Source organism: Lampetra fluviatilis, chromosome 22, assembly GCF_964198595.1.
Source record: "Lampetra fluviatilis chromosome 22, kcLamFluv1.1, whole genome shotgun sequence".
Lineage (NCBI taxonomy): Eukaryota > Metazoa > Chordata > Hyperoartia > Petromyzontiformes > Petromyzontidae > Lampetra > Lampetra fluviatilis.
The window spans coordinates 13,366,125-13,382,464 of record NC_136296.1 but is presented as its reverse complement, the minus strand read 5'-3'; the positions used below and the strand labels follow the sequence as shown (position 1 = coordinate 13,382,464).

The following is a 16,340-nucleotide window of genomic DNA, read 5'->3' as shown; positions in this document are numbered from 1 at the left end:
GGGCACGTGGCGGGGGGGGGTAGCCACAGCGTGACTCGCCGCCAATGCCACTTTGTACCGAGGCCTTCTTCCCATCCACTCTCTGCTCACCATCGTGATTCATTTGAAAAAACTGCCTATCTCACTTCCTGTCTCGCGGAGCGCACGGCTGTGAACGTGCAAACTGGCAGAGGGCTACTGGAATTGAAACACGTGTCGTCGGGCAATCCACTCACCAGCTGCCTGGTGGTTGTGAGCGTGAACCTCCAACCCACACATCCGTTTCCTCTGGGATACAGCTGAGACCGAGACGCTCTGAGACACATCGCATAAGCACGGAGGAAATCCTTAAACCGCGTCTCACAAATCGCCCCACCGCACTGCGGGCGCACACGAGTAGCAAGCGCCAAGCCGAACAACTAAGCACACCGGCTGTAGGCTTCCTTGGCAAATTCTCGTTATTTTTCTATACTGTGGTAAAATGGACCTATGGTGTTCATGGAATGCTTTTTTTGCCTCGTACATCGGGCAACCCCACGGCATCAGTTTAACAGGCCACACTGCTGATGAGACTCTGAAAGTCTAAATGGGGTCTAGAGTTTGCTGCTGAAACTAATGCTGCTCGAATCAACTTGGACCAACGTGTTAATGACTGTATCCCTATCAGCGTTCAACGTGCAACACACCTTTCTGTCTAACGAGTTCGTCATCGTTTATAGACAGCTCTAGAGCTGGTTTACTGACGACCCTGTCCCCAACGTGATCGATGTGCGTAGTTACAATGTGCTGATGATTAAGAACAAGAATTAGACCTGTATGGAGTTGTAACATTATCTTGCTGCTGTCTAACTTCGTTTGGCCATCACTTTCACTCTATTGAGATAAAAGGCTGCTTGCGTTACACACGCAGTAAGTCTGGTGATGCCACGTGACATGTGAGGCATCATGGGAGGACCAGTTTAACAATCCGTGCCTTTTGCCGTTTAGAAATATTTTTTAAAGGCAGTTGTGTTCACACAATGTCACTTATTTCCAGTTGTTGCTCTTCACTGCCAAGAGTCCATATAAACTACGGGCCCATCGTCCAAACGGGCAAAGTGCAGCTGTGAGTTTGAGTTATCACATCGCCATTCAGGGTACAAAAGAGATAAAATCCCACGAATCACAATGAATAATTAACATATAGACAGAGATAGCACAAGAGGACTTGGGTCTACTCCACGTGGTTATATGACAATACCATCAACAAAACAACACAGCACCGCCCTGGAAGGACCGAGAATAAATGGATCACTTATTTACGAGAGCAAACACCTCTAGGTGCAATTAGCACTTTGCACAATACCCCACTCTGTTCGAAAATAAACCTGCAAAAAAAGACAATTTACTTTCCCGCTGCCGCCACCCGGATGCATATCGATCAACCTGCCACAGCAGCTCAGTCTGGTTCAGCCAGTTCTACGCTGCCCCCAGAACGCAAACGGTGCGAAAGAAGCGACCCGGCCGAGTCCAGAGTTTATTAACAAGGGAGCGATAAGATGTGAACCCCTGCACGTGCGGGGGGCACCAAGGGTCACATGCGCACACCTACACACCCCACTTCCCTACCCAGGCAACTCCGGCACCTGTGCCATAAACGCCGTGGGTGATTGCGACACGTACAACCACGCAGGTTGGCGCAGTTGTACCGTTTCGCTATTTGAAGTTGTGCCGCGTGCTGTTCGGCACGACGTTTGATGTTTCACTCCGCGTTAGGGCGGCAGGGTTGGTGGTGCAGAGGTAACGCTCGTGCCTCGCAGCAAGAAACGACTGGGTTTGATTCCGGACTCGGGCACCTTTCTCTGTGAAGTTTACACTTTCTCCCTTCTGTAGTTTCCTCCCATAGCTAAGAGCAAATACAATGCAAGTGGTGTTGACCAAAACACCGCTTTCTGCAGCACGTAGAAAATCACTGCGAACGTTTTTCTATGTTTTGGTTTTATTAATCCCTTCTCATTTGCAGCGTCACAAGAGAAAACGCAGAGCATAAGCACTTGGCTAAAAATCACCCCTATTGCCCCATGCAGACTGCATTTGTCAAAGAGAAAAACAAAGATCCCCCTCAAGCCCACACAAACTGTTGGGAGAGTGCTGTCAGCAAGCACCTATTAAGGCCTGCATGGCATGATGGGGAGGTGTGGACAGTACCATACCTGCCTTCCTTTGACTCCCCAATGCTGACGAGTGCCAGAGAGTGAATAGTCACGCTTGGTAACGATCATTTAAGGCTTTGTCGACCTTTCAGAAGACCAGGAACTGGAACAGACAATTACTCCACCGATGGTATCGATGGGCAGGAATTGAACTTTCTGAGTATGAGGTGCACACATACTGTTAGCGCGCACCTATGAAGACCAGCACAGCAGACGAGGGGGTGGGTGGCCAGCACCACACAAAGCCGCGTTTGTCTCTCCAGTGCCGATGTTTTAAACACTGCACCAGGTACTCATTTAAGCCTGAGTTGACTCAGGAAAGGCCCAGGACCAGTTCAGACTTCCGTTACTGATGTTGGTTGTGAGCGGAAATCGAACCCGAGGCGCTGGGTTCATAGGGCAGCACGCTAATCACGACACTACCGCTCCCCACACATACACACAACAACCACCATTCGCCACTAAGTGGCGGTGACGTCACCACGACACTTGTGCCAGGCTATGTGCACGCTGAGGCCACGTGAAGTGTCGAACGCCCGCTGGCACGAGGTCACAGGACAGACCCAGGTGCCACGGGTCGACTGACTGCGCTTTAGCCACCCGGCGCTCCGCTCGTTGTTGTGAGCATCACTCCTCCACCCTCCGTTGTTGTTGGAGGGCGACTGCCTCCAACTGCCCAGTAGCGTCCTTCACAAGCCTCCTCCACAGAGGCCAATCTTGACACCGCTGGTACCAGTCATCGGCAAGTCCACTCAGCTCCACATCCTCCTGTACCACATCACTCCATCTCTTCTCTAGCCCATGTCACGCCCGTTTAGCCCCCTCGATCCGGCCAAACAAAAGCTGTTTAGGCATGCGGTGGCTGGGCATGCGGGCTACATGACCCAGCCAACGCAGCCTTGCCTGCCGGAAGAGCTCAACGATGGAACTTTGTCCAGATCTTTCAAGGATTTGTGAGCTCCTCACACAATCCAGCCTGGTTAAACCGAGGATGGATCGTAGGCAGGCCAACCTAAATGTTTCTAACCGGCGAAGATGTTCAATTAGGGGGGGTCCATTTTTCGCAAGCGTAGAGAAGGGAGGGAATGACTGTGGCCGAGAAGACCCGAAGCTTCATGTGGAGCGACGACTAGATAGCTTCCATACAGCGTTACGCAACCGATGAAAAGATATTGTCGCTCGACTGATTCGGAGTGAGACCTCTGCTGTCAAACCGGAGCCGGTCATGAGCACACTGCCTAGGTATGGGGAACTCTCCACTCTCTCCACAACTGCCACATCACCACTTGGAAGTTGTGGGGGTGAAGTGTTCGATGGTACAAAATATCCAGGCAGGTGCTTAGTTTTGGTGGGGCTGATGTTAAGGCCCCACCTCTTCGGGACGTAACCGGGGTTCGTCGGGGGTAGGAGTGGAGACCCGGGGTAGGAAATCCGCACACGGGGCTAGGGGAGGCTACTCCGCCCGACCAGCCGAGGTTGAGGTAGTCCTGGCCCAGGGCAGGGAGGAGAGCCGAGTTAGCCGGGGTTGTAGGGATCACAGTCCCCTGTCCCCTGGGGAGTTATAGGCTAGGGGGTTTTGGTTCGGCGTAAGCCCTTAATAAACTTGGCGTGAGCCCCTAACGGAACAAATGCCCACATACACATAGGCTGCTGAACGCACACACACACGGATGGACACTAGCCTGTACAAAACACACGCAATTATACCGCCATGTCTGTCTTCACTGCATGTCTGCACATAACACCATAAAAATCCTCCTTAATTGGCTTTCTTTAACCCTAGAATCATGTAAACAGTTACTGCTAATCGCTAAATTACTCCACGTATCATCCGACAGCACTTAAGTTTCAACGGTGGTTGAGGTTAGAATAACGTTGGGCTGCAACCAGTGACTGCCAGCTATCGCTTATGGATCAGAAATATGCACATGACAAGGAAAACATATAAACTAATAAGTTTATAAACAAGCGTGGATAGATGCAAGATTGGAATTACACTGAGAGCCAGAAAAAGGAACACATGGATCAGGGAACAAACTAAAATCAGTCTTCATATTGACAATAAAGAAAGTAAATGGGCTTCGGTAGAGCACATTACTCAGCAGGCTGATGATCAAGACTGGTGGCAGAATGGTAGCTAACGGACGGAACGCATCCCAATGGACAATCATTGCGGAGATGGAGTGATATAATCCACTCGTGTGCAGGATGGATTGTCGCATCGCATTACGGTGATTGAGGGAGATAGCGTGGGGAGCCCTTCATCCAGTCGTGGCGAGACAACAGCTGACGGTGATGATCACGAGAGTAAAAGTGGAGCATGAGGCCCATGCCACTTGGAATAATAGCTCCAATGTATCCAAGCAGTCAACTTTGGTGAGATGACTCACGAGTCTATGACGGAGAACCCTCGCATCGCCAGGTGCCGAGCCGTTGGGCATGCAAGATTACACCCGCGACTGCTTCCAAACTAAGCGTGGCGCTACCGCATATCGGTCTGGGCCGCCAGAGAGATGGGGCACGTCTGCGCAGCACGCAGACAAACACCTCTCAGGAACGTTGCGGCCAAAGCTGAGTTCGCAGCAGAATCGATAACGAGACCGACTTAACTCTCCTTCCAGAACCAGATGTCGAGTAGATGCCGTTGCCTGCAGTAATAACCACAGAATGCAGTGTACGCGGGCTTTGAAGAGGGCAATGGGCACATTGGTACCGAGTTTAGGGGCCTGTATCGGGGTCTCATGGGGCCACCTGGGGACGACACACTGTGAACCCAAGTAAAAATAACCTAATTTGCACTGCGTTAGGTTCGTATGTGCGGCAACACTAGTCAGCCTGGGTGTATTACCCCAACAACAATTTTGTAACAGCTGCGAAATGTGCAAGCTCAGTTGACCACTGAGGCAATTGAAAACCAAACCTCCATATCCTGCATGCCTTGAAGGAGAATTCCGCAGATCAAGAGAAACAAAAATAAGAATATGTAAATAAACGTGTCTCGCTAAACAAGCGAGATATGTTATGAGAAAATTCGTTAAACGATCATTGTTTTCCCATGGACTCACATGTTAAAAGTCGGGTTACGTTTCAGCCTCAACCTTTTTCACTCTTAAACAACTTTTTTAACCTGTGAAATACAAATTATAATTTTAAAAGAGTGATAAAACATCAAACGTAACACTTACTCTGATAATAGATGCATTGCCTTCTGGCGTATTCTGGTCTAACACCGTTTTGAGACTCAAAAGAAAGCTGTCTCTGGTGTGGACCAATTAGTTTCAAAGACAATGCATTTATTATCAGAGTATGTTTTTTGTTTGCATTCTGACCACAAGTATCGTGGTTAATGCAGACATGGTTCCTTGTAAAAGGTTTCAGTTTGGTGTTTTAACATCTTAACACCTGTTTTGTTGCCAGAAAAAAGGGGGAAACCTATTCTCACTTACTACACATTAAGAACCACAGCGCTTGCACGTACCTGTCCTCAGCGTCTGCAATTAATTAGTGCCGCCTACCCCCCCACCTCTACCACCCCTCTCTCCCCACCCATTTGTGCCAGCACGAGGCCCCTCTCCCCGCACACCACGAATCACACGCAGCGCACGCAGCGCAGCACAACCGGTGAACAAATTGCGGGCCTGCTTTGCGCCCCCTGCTGCCACAACGCATTCGATCGATTGGTCTCCGCTCTTTAAGAGAACATTTGCTCATTTTGCGAACAAATTGGTCTAAAATACAAATTACTCGATATAGCTAATTCTTGTAGAAAGAACGCCCGTTAAGCGAGACACGCCTGTGTAGACCACATAACAACATGCCTCGGTGCTTGGGCCGGCACGGGGAGCGGTTGCCCACGCAGGTGGAGCCGACGGCATGAGCCACGGCGCCGGCAGAGGTTCCCAGCGTGCCACGCCACTCATTATCATCATCATCAGCCAGGATAAATCCACTGCTGGATTAAGGCTGCCCCGAAGCCGCTGCTACTTCTCATGGTTCGCCGAATTGAACACGCAGCTGCCCACACTGTGAATGTCTCTGTTGGTCGCGTTCCCTTCCTTGGCTGCCACTCGGCTGTAAGCCTCCACCACCGGCCATCATCCCCTTCCAGCGACGTTTCCTGCCCATGTCAACCCACGTTCTTGAGTCTTAATGATACCTCAGACGTGTGTATATTCTTGACTTCGCGTGTTCCTGTTCTGTATCTCAATGCAATTCCAAGTATCTCACAGCTGCGATTAGCACAATTGGCTCCGAGTACGGTGCAAACGAAATTAAACATACATACTCGCATGCATCCATCCTTCCATGCTTCTATGTGTGCTTTTACCAAATGGAACAAAACTGGAAAAGCAACTCAAAAAGTCCCTGACATTTCACTGCATAAGTCCTTGCAGATATTTCACGAGTCAGTACCACCAAAGGCAGAACAAGTCCAGTGGTACCAATTTTTGTACACGGCCAATTCATGCAAGTTACAGAACGTTTTAAAATGAGCGATTCTCACATTTCACCGGCGAATAGAGTTTGATGCCTAGCCACAACTAACATCAGTGATGAGTGAGATCCGAACTGGTCCTGGAGCCTGCCACTTCACCAACCCTCACTGACTAGCTTGGTGACCAGTGTACAATCAAACAAACCCAGTGACCGACATGGCGCAAGGAGGCCTTCATCCAGCAGTGGATTAACCAATGGGCTCCATGTAAATTGTTCCAATTGTTTACCCAGGGCGGCCTCACCAAGTCTTAACTCTTTTTCAGGAGAGTTCTGCAGAGATTTTGCAGTAGGGGGCGATGATAGGCACATTTCCCAATTAAGTAATTTGCAAGTAATTTTTCACATTTGGTAAATCTGCACAATGACAGAGGCACAAATTTTCCTACTCTTTGTTAAACGTCACGGGATCTTTAACGTCCATCGTGATGCAGACAGCGCGTAATATTTTAACGTTTATTCGCCTGCCACAGTAACAAGGGCGGCCTGCCGGATACGTGGACTTATTCAATATGAAAAAGGCGATGACGAACGCTGGCAGCTGCGGAGACCGGCGCAATTATCGTGGCGGCAGCAAAAAGCAGCGCCGGTGGTCACTAAGCGTGCCGGGATCCCCAGCCCCAGTCCCCTTGGTGATCGAGGAAAAGCACAGCTCCTGGCCAAGACGTCAAAAACAGCCCTGACCAAGCGCTCCTACAGGATGGCAGATTCATTTCCGTTGAGACAAAGGAAGGCAGGCACCCTCCGGGCACGATGCTGCAAGTCGTGCAGGTCGCATACACGGAAACGTAAAGTGGAAATCTATATTTTTGTTGCCGGCACCTTGTTGGGGGAAAAACCACCCACCAGGCAAGCGAACCTTCCTCTGCACGGTTTGAATAATGCTTGTGTGCGCACCCCCCGCCCCACTGCCACAGCAGGAAATAGATCGTAGTTGTGCTTTTATAGTTCATGCCTAGCAAACACCAAACACGTGTTTAACCCAGTGAAGATTAACAATGGGGAATTGTTCACCTGCCATCACAGAGCATATTAATCAAAGGTTTAGAAGATGCCACCCAAACAATGAAAGGGCCGGTCTTGTTATTTTGTAATGGAGTACGCGAACTGGAATGAAAATGGAAAAACATTGAAAAGTGTGCAAAAAGGCATGGAGGGAAAGTGCACTGGCAGACAGAATGAAGAACACATGAGATAAGATTGCACATACAAATAAAAAGAGGCATCACATCGACTGCTAAGGGCATTACGCTTGAGTTGGACAGTCACTCGCAAAGACAATGAGCTGGTGGTTCAGTCAAATTATGGAGTGGGAGCCAAAGGGGATTCAAATGCATGGAAGACAACCCAGGACAATTGTCCCAGGTACCGATCGACTTAGTATTAGCTATGGTCCATCCACTGCTGGATGGAGATCTGCCCCAGCTGTCACCATCGCTCATGGCCGTGTGATGCCACAATCCATCTCACTCCTGCGGATGAGCTGATCTCATCACTCCATCTCCACAGTCGTCATCTTCCAGCGAGTGTTTTATTTTTGCTAAGGCTGTTATTCCATCACCAGGTTTAATCACTGGTCTTCATCCCTTATAGTGATAGGTCTTTCCCAAACGCACTTATCTTATTAGTCATAATGACACCTATTGACTCTCCTGGCATTATACAAATGATACTGACTGATAGAATCGTCATCATCATCGTGACTGCAGCTCTTGACAAAAGGGGAGCGGATACTTCTCACTGCATGCTTTCAGAACGATTTCTTGCTCTCACACGGCAGAGGAATGACAGCATTACTCATTTCTGACCTGGCTCTTTGTTCATCCCAGATTAGCGCTGCATTAATGGGGATTGTAAAGAGTGCCAATCTCGCGTAAACGTCTGTATGTGCGAGTGTATGGTATGGGGAGCTGTTGGGTATCAGTTATCGCACCGCGCTGCGAACACGGAAACCCACGTTCGATTTTCACTCACGGCCAACACCAGTGTGGATTATCTGAACCATTCCTGGGCTTCCCCTAGGTCGACTCAGCCTCAAACGTAGTGTGGTGCATAAACATTGCCGCTCAGGAGCAAAAAAAACGGTCGGGCGTGGTACCTTCATAGGTGCTCGCTAACAGCACTTTCCCCACAAGTCTGTTAAGGCTATAGGGGGGATCTTTGTCTCTGATGGTATGGGGAGGGGGATGTGCATCACCACCACAGCTTCCCAGAACACCGCATTCCATGGCCGTTGACTCAGCCAGCTAATTTACTACAGTGCGGAGCAGCAGGGCCGACCTGTGATTCGTAAGACTTTTGCTAAATCGCAGGCTCGCTCACTCATGGTGACTAAACCATGACGGCGGCACTCACAATCCTATTTGCTGTGAATCACCGATGACCGCTTGTGGGCAAGAAGGCTGGCTGGCGCTACCTCCACAACCCATGTGAGTCACGGTGCTGGCAGGAGCACCCAGAGCCCCCGGTGGCTCCCGGCTGAGCCACGACCTTGTGTAATACATAATCCATGGAAGAACGCGGACACATTCAGATAAATGTCTCCAAATGTCTGGGCAGAATACACCTCCGATTAGCACGGTTGGCTGCGTACGGTGCGAAGGAAGTTCAACACACATACATAAAGGTGCTGCCCTGTAATCTCCTACTCATGCCACTGCTGGGGGAGCTCGAGATGGTATTTTTGTGATATTCTTCTTTGCTGGTTAGACTTGTTTGTCGAGGTGCGAGTAGTACCCACACTTTACTCTACGACGCGTGACCTGCCTATAACCTTAACTGTGGTATACTCACTAATACCCCTGGGTGTTAAGCAGTGGGAAAAATCAGTTTCAACTGCAGTGAGATCGAACTGGTGACCTCTGGATTGTAAGAGTGCTAACCGGTACACCATGGCAGCATTGCCAAATGCGTTAAATGATATCGAACTCGTGAATTAGTTAATTTAGTAAGCATATGTTTGAGCTGCTCCTTTCCTCCGTCAATCCACCTCTTGCAGTGGACAGACTCTGCCTCTTGCTCCTCCCGCATGGCGGTGACACAGCCTAGAGGTTCATGGTTCTAATCCAGCGGCCGGCCAGATTATTGTCGAGGGTGTAATAACCACGATAAGAGTATGCACCGCCCGCTTCACAGTGTACGTCACATATCCCGTGACGTAATTGGCAAAGGTAAATTATTGCGAGAGATTCTATCCTGGTCTCTTGACCAGGTAAGAGTTAAACACCTGGTTAAGCAAAGTAAACTTGGAGCTTGAAGGCATGTAAATCATCTATTGTAATTGACTCTTACAACCACGATACATGCACTGAATCGTTTGTGTAAGAACTGATTATTTACAATGTATTATGCATATTATACACACAATTTTTCTCTAGGCTAATTGATCTAAGGAGGCTACAAGTTAGAACAAAGGAGACAGTCGATACAAACGAGACACTACGAATTAGTCTAAAATTCTGACCCTAAAAGACAACTCGTGGGGGCGAGGGGGTTAATTGTTAAATCGTTAAATGCCTGCTACACACAGGGACGCACAGATCAATAATGGCGCGTGTACACAGCTGATGGCGAGACGGCAAGCAGCTTCGCTCGTTGCAGCATTAGATACTAGATGTACAGGTAGCTGCATTTCAAAAACAGTCATTATAAAACATGTACCATTACCTACGCTCTTCAATGTAACTTTTAACTAAAATTCGATCTCATCCTCTGGGTCACTGCTGGATTGTTGAAGCCAGGCTGCTGGTCGGAGTGGGCCAATCACCCAACTTACTGACCACGTCTGGGACACAGCACAACAATCAACATGCACAGTCGTTCGCTTTTTATGGCAGCAGCAACGGCTATCAGCCAAATGACTAAGTACCTAATGAACGTCTAATGTTGCATCCGCAGGTAATATTTCCTTTCATTGTGTACGACGCAAATTCGCAGAGCGGGTGTACGTGGAGGTGTATCCTGTTTACAAGTGTGCGCCGATTTCATAAGAAAACATCAATTGGTGTGTATTGTCAGAGGGGGGGGTGGTGAAACCTTGTACCGCGTCAGCTGAGATCGTGTGAAAGTACAGCGCTTGTTTACACTCGCCGCTTATCTCTGCGCTTCGGGGCAAGAGGGAAATTACATCCGATAAAGCCACGAACACGCGGCTCAAGGCTGTTGTGCACGCACAGACTCCTAACCACGGTAAACGCGTTTACGACACCGTATTGTGACCCCCATGGATATATGACCTCGGAGTCAAAACTCCCCTCGGCTAGTTTGGGTCACTCTTCTTTTCTAATAACTGTGATGATGCTGGGAATTAGCCTATAATTCCTGTGTGAAATAATGATAATATTACTTCGTAAGATGTGACCGCCGTCACCAGAGCCAGATCATGGATCACATGATCCAATACCGCCCCGGGGAATACCACATCCAGCAAGCCTCCACCATGGGTCTTGAATGACATTATGTCCTCAATATACACATAAAACGTTGCCGATCCACCTCCGATTAACACGGTTGGCTATGTACGGTGCTAAAAAAGTTCAACATACACACCAGGAATGTAGACACAAGCCAACATAGATTACTTTTTTAAGAATCCTTCAGTAAACACCCTAACCCAAAGGTAACCTTAACCATAGCTTAAGCCTATATGGTATCCAACCCAGGAGGGGTACATTTTCCATGGGGAGGGGAGGGGGGGAATCTACATTGCTAGACCATAATTTGGACCCCAGAGTTCAAATAATATTTAGCATTCAGATTCCTTCACCAAATTTATATCGGGTCAAAATACTCTCACGCTGAGGCCCACTCATAACAACCCTGCTGGTGTGGGGTGCACCTCTTCCCAGGCTCCACCGAGACGACGCATATCCAGGTGGCTGCGAGTGAGGTAGCGATGATGCCACAGCCACCAATGCCAAGGGCGGCTCTGCCACCACCAAAACCCCCGTCTTTTATTAGCAGAAGTAATTGCTGCTATTACCCAAGTCACTTCTTTATGCCACTATGATCTTGGAAAATAAGAACAGGTGTTGCAGGCTGCTATGGGGCTAAGTTGTGGGCAGGGGGCAAAGTAGCAACATTCAATGTGGTACTGTACTATGTTCTGACGTCTATGCTACCCGCCTTCACCAATCCGCGCTGATTAATGTGCTAATAGTGAAATAACAACCTCCATAAGACCTGTCAGCAGGGCATGAGGCGGCCCTCATCCAGCAATGGATTGGCAAAAGAGTTATACATATGCATGTACGAACATGTCCAAATCAAAACAAGCTCACCAATGTTATCATTCGAAAAGGACAATACTGAAGGGAATGGCCCTCCTACCGATGTGGGAGAGAGGACAGATTGACTGGCTTGTAGTTATAGACCACAGACTTTGCATTGTGACATTGAAAACTCATGAAAATTTTAAAGAAAGTTGACACATGTACGGATTTGTAATTGACATACGGGCAGTTTTCATTAGCTAATGCATGCATGACAAAGGAACGGAGTAGTTTTGATTCGTGCCTGTATGCCACTGCCAAAACAGTTCATTGAATCCCTATTTGAATACACCTGTGTCACGGTGGCACAATCTCACACCTCATCTCAACAAAAGTACAGTTTTTTTTCTAAAAACCTGTTTCAAGGACAATAAACATACTGGATGTAAGAGTGGTTAGTTTGACAGGCAAATATATTTAAGGCCTCGACACAGTGGCGTTGTTTCTCTGTGTGCCTATGTAAATGTCTCTCTCTGTGTGTCTCTGTGTTATATCTCTCTGCTTGTGTGTCTGTCTATGTGTCTCCGTGTCTGTGTTTTGTCTCTCTCTCAAATTTAGCAATCTTTGGAAGAACGTAATCAACCAGGTAGAGTGTTGACTTATGTTAGCCGACTCTCTGTGTTGTATTCATATTCTTAGGTTTGTTGTGTTGTATTGCATTATATTTCTACTAGGTTTGTTTTATCTTTCATTCGTAGCTGATGATGATTGCTTGTGTTGCAATCGAAACGTCGTATCCTATTATTTAATTTATTTTTCTTTCTACGTGACTTTACCGAAAGAACCAAAAAGGCAAATATATTTTAACTGAGTATGCTTGATTTGCATCCAATTACATTCTTGAACGGCATCACGTTAGCAATCGTCTTTCAAAAACATAACACTTTCATTTTTCATAAGATACACGTAGCAGGGGATTCTGGCAAACATCAGATCGTGCACTTGACATTTTTTATTAAATCTTTAAATCAAGATTTTTTTACAAGGCTTTATCTGGGCTGATAAGTGCGCGCAAATGAGATTTCTGGCCATACTGAAGTCACCACGAGGAAAGAAACATGCACCCACCGCTCAAGTATAGCATTAAGGTCAACGACGTCATATTCAACATTTCTAATAACAGGGGCTGACACGTATTGTTTATATCTCTACATTTTAAACAATGGACGTGAAAGAGCAGGCGATGGCGAGGCGCACCGGATGGATTTTATGGTTTATTTTCAATAGCCTGTGTGTTGCATTATGTGAATTAGAGTGCTTAGCTGTTGCTGGGCAACGAAAGCTATCTCAACATTTCCTGTAATCTGTGGCGAAAAAAAAGAACAGCTTTCACAAATGCTACATGAGGCATGATGGCCAAAGGGCCTCGTACATGTATCAGACTATCTCCAACTAGACCAGCAGCTCATCACCAATGAACAAGCGTGTGCACCTCAATCACTCCTCGACACGAGGCGCCATCTCATTATCAATGAACGAGGTGAAAAATTCATCGTTATAGATCACATCAAAGATGAAATTCAAATCAAGAATGAAATTAATCGTCAATGAACATGAGAATACACTTCAGCACTGAACAGGGCAATATCACCTCATCACGACACGCAAGACGACACCTCGCCACTTACTGGTACTACTCACCACTTGAGTCTATACATTATCAGCAAACAGCTCGTCATCAATAACCATCATCAAGATGCTTTCGCTTATAACGACGAATCACTCGAGGATGTAAATTGATTATCGCAGTCATCAGCGATTGTGTATCCACTGCTAGATAAAGGCCGTCACCATCTAGCACGGTACTGTGCTGCTACCATCCATCTCACTCACGCACATTGACTAATTCTCATCGCTCCATCTCCGCGGTGGTCGTCCTCTTAGACGCGTTCTCTCATTTGGTGCTTATCGTCCATAATCCTCTCTAGCCACGATGTGGTCTGCCCAAACCCCTTCCGCTTTCTGACCAATGAGTACAAAACGACACTTCGCCACTTGCTGTTGAACTTCACCTAACGTGTCTTCAGCTCATCCAGCTGACACTCAGACCCAGTAAAGGGGTCTGCGGATATAAAAAACATCGTTGGACTGCACTTCTACGCTCCGGCGCCTCTGCTGCCCTGTCGTCACCAGCACGCAATGGCAAGCGTCAAATTATTTCACACGACCCGCACGCACTGCGTGGGGTAGCCCCCATTCAGCAGTGGATTGCCAAAAGGGCTGTCGCCTTGTTGGCTGTAGCTGTTGTTCTTGTGGCAGGACACATCAAGCGAATTCCGACGGGAATGCCGCCAATGCCTGGGGGAGATAACCTACGGCTCTTTAAGGACTGCTTCGTGATGTTATATATCAAGGGCCGTCTCGTGTTCAAATGCAACGGCGGCTTACTCGAAAAAAAATGTCTATTCTTATTATTTAGGATGGCAACCCCTGTCCATGACCGTATCACCCGGAATGCGCCCGACCCCGTCAGCCTTGGGAAGCCAAGTAGGTTACAGCCTGGCTATGGATTCCGTGGGCGACCACGAAGCACTAAAACAGGCCGTATGAGTAGTCGACCCACGACCACAGCGGCATGGGTAGCCGTCATCCAGCAGTGGACTGTCAACACGTGCTATACACAGAGACACGAATACCCCCCCTCCCCCTACCACGCGGGAGGCCTAGCCTAGGGCCGCGGCTAAATTTCCAGGCGAGACCGGTGCGGTCTCGGCTTCGGGGTGGGGGGCGGGGTAACTCCACGGCAGCGGTGAACGCTGTGGTCGTCAGGACGCGTGCTACCTGCATGGAGTCGGCGCTGATGACCTCCCCGCCGAACCTCCTCGCCATTTCGATGGCGAGCTTCGACTTGCCGGTCCCCGTGGCGCCCAGAATGACGAGGAGAGGGAGGCGCCCGGGCCCTGCCACGGCGGCCGTCATTGCAGCCTCCGCCCCACGTGATCCGCGCGCCGAGCACGTGACCGCGGTGACCGCCTCCACACTGAGCAGGAGCCGATTGATCGACCCCACGTTGGGTCACCGTGGGGTCAGCGTGGTGTGGCTTGGTGAGCCAGATAATTGGGTCAGAAGTGGCGGTGTATCGCTGTTGATGATGCCTCCTCCAAAATAGATCTTCTTCGTATGAGACTCCCGTTATCTGTGTGATATGTGAATCAATCGATATTTGCCTGAGTCGAATTGTCTCTGTGCGAGTCTATGGGTTTCCGTGTTCATCATCTGAATATCGTTGTATTCTTTGTTTGGCTGATGTTGAGAAAGAGCAATAACTGTAATTTTATACGGAGGTTGTTGAGCCAGATAATTGCATCGGGAGTCGTGGAGTGGTGTGTGGCTGTGATGACGCCTCCTCCTACGACGTATTTGTGAGTCAGACACGGAGTCGTTGTGTGCCCCGTGGCTCTGTTCTGGGTGGTGACGGAGTAGCGGCCAACGAGTGTACCGCTTTGAGAGCAGTACATCCACACTCAGGAGACGGAACGACGAACTCTGCTCACGTGCAGATGCTTAGGTGGACGACGACACCACGAGTGTGAGAGATGGCAACAGATTGGGGAGACTTTCATCCATCAGTGAATTGCTCGTTGCTGATGACGATATTGAACGGTTCTCTGGATGATTGGAATCCGTGCCGTCGCCTGCCTCTGGGAGTGGCCCAGCCTGGTGGTGTCTGTCGCGACGTGGAGAGGTCACGGAGCCTCCCGAGCGGTGTCAGCTTGACCCCAACGCGGCGGCGGCTCGCTGACGCTAACGAGCACACAGCCTCCTCCTCCTGGCAGACGGCCGTCGTGCCACGCGCCGTGCCACGCGCCGTGACATTATCATGAACACGATGTGTGGCGTTTCTTATTCTCTGTTTAATAATAATATTATCCATAATAGAGGGATTTTATTTAGTTAGATCGCGTAAATATAAACGTGTCATTAAACCCACCACCACCCAACACGGGCAATTAATGATGTTTGTCCCGTAAACAGAACATGCCAACTCGTGACGAGTACAGCACTACACCGGTGTGTTGCAGAGCAAAGCCATAACATTTACAATTTGAGTTTGACGTTTCGCCAGTAATTGCAACTAGCATCATTAGGCGACAGCCTGATTTGTGGAGAAATCCTTCTGTTTCATTCTTAAATTCCTCATTGTCAAACCTTGTTTGTGGTGATGCTGCACTGCCCTGTAGGGGAGATGTTGTATAATGGGTGAGTGTTTGGGCACTCTCCCTTCTAGATAGCAGAGGTAAGAGAGGCCACAGATATTGAGTGAATAACACCTGGGGATCAACCCCAATACAAATTTGATCCTAATGTTTCTAAGATTAAAGATATTTAGCTACAAGCCCATACAAACAATTAAATCCATAAACGACTTTGTATTGATACTAAAATTATACTAATTTTACTGATG

The 16,340-nt window shown here is 48.5% G+C and overlaps 1 protein-coding gene across 2 annotated transcripts in view; it reads right to left on the bottom strand.

Annotated features, from left to right (window-relative positions):
• TRIT1 (tRNA isopentenyltransferase 1) overlaps positions 1 to 14,880 on the bottom strand; it is a 55,760-nt gene extending 40,880 nt beyond the window's left edge. Inside the window, exon 1 of one of the 2 annotated variants that reach the window (XM_078866553.1) lies at positions 14,717 to 14,880. In XM_078866553.1, coding sequence (XP_078722679.1) covers positions 14,717 to 14,854 — 138 coding nt within the window. In that variant the 5' untranslated portion in view covers positions 14,855 to 14,880. The remainder of the gene's footprint in view (positions 1 to 14,716) is intronic. The other variant, XM_078866554.1, reaches the window with a different exon arrangement.
• Positions 14,881 to 16,340: the final 1,460 nt, after the last annotated feature.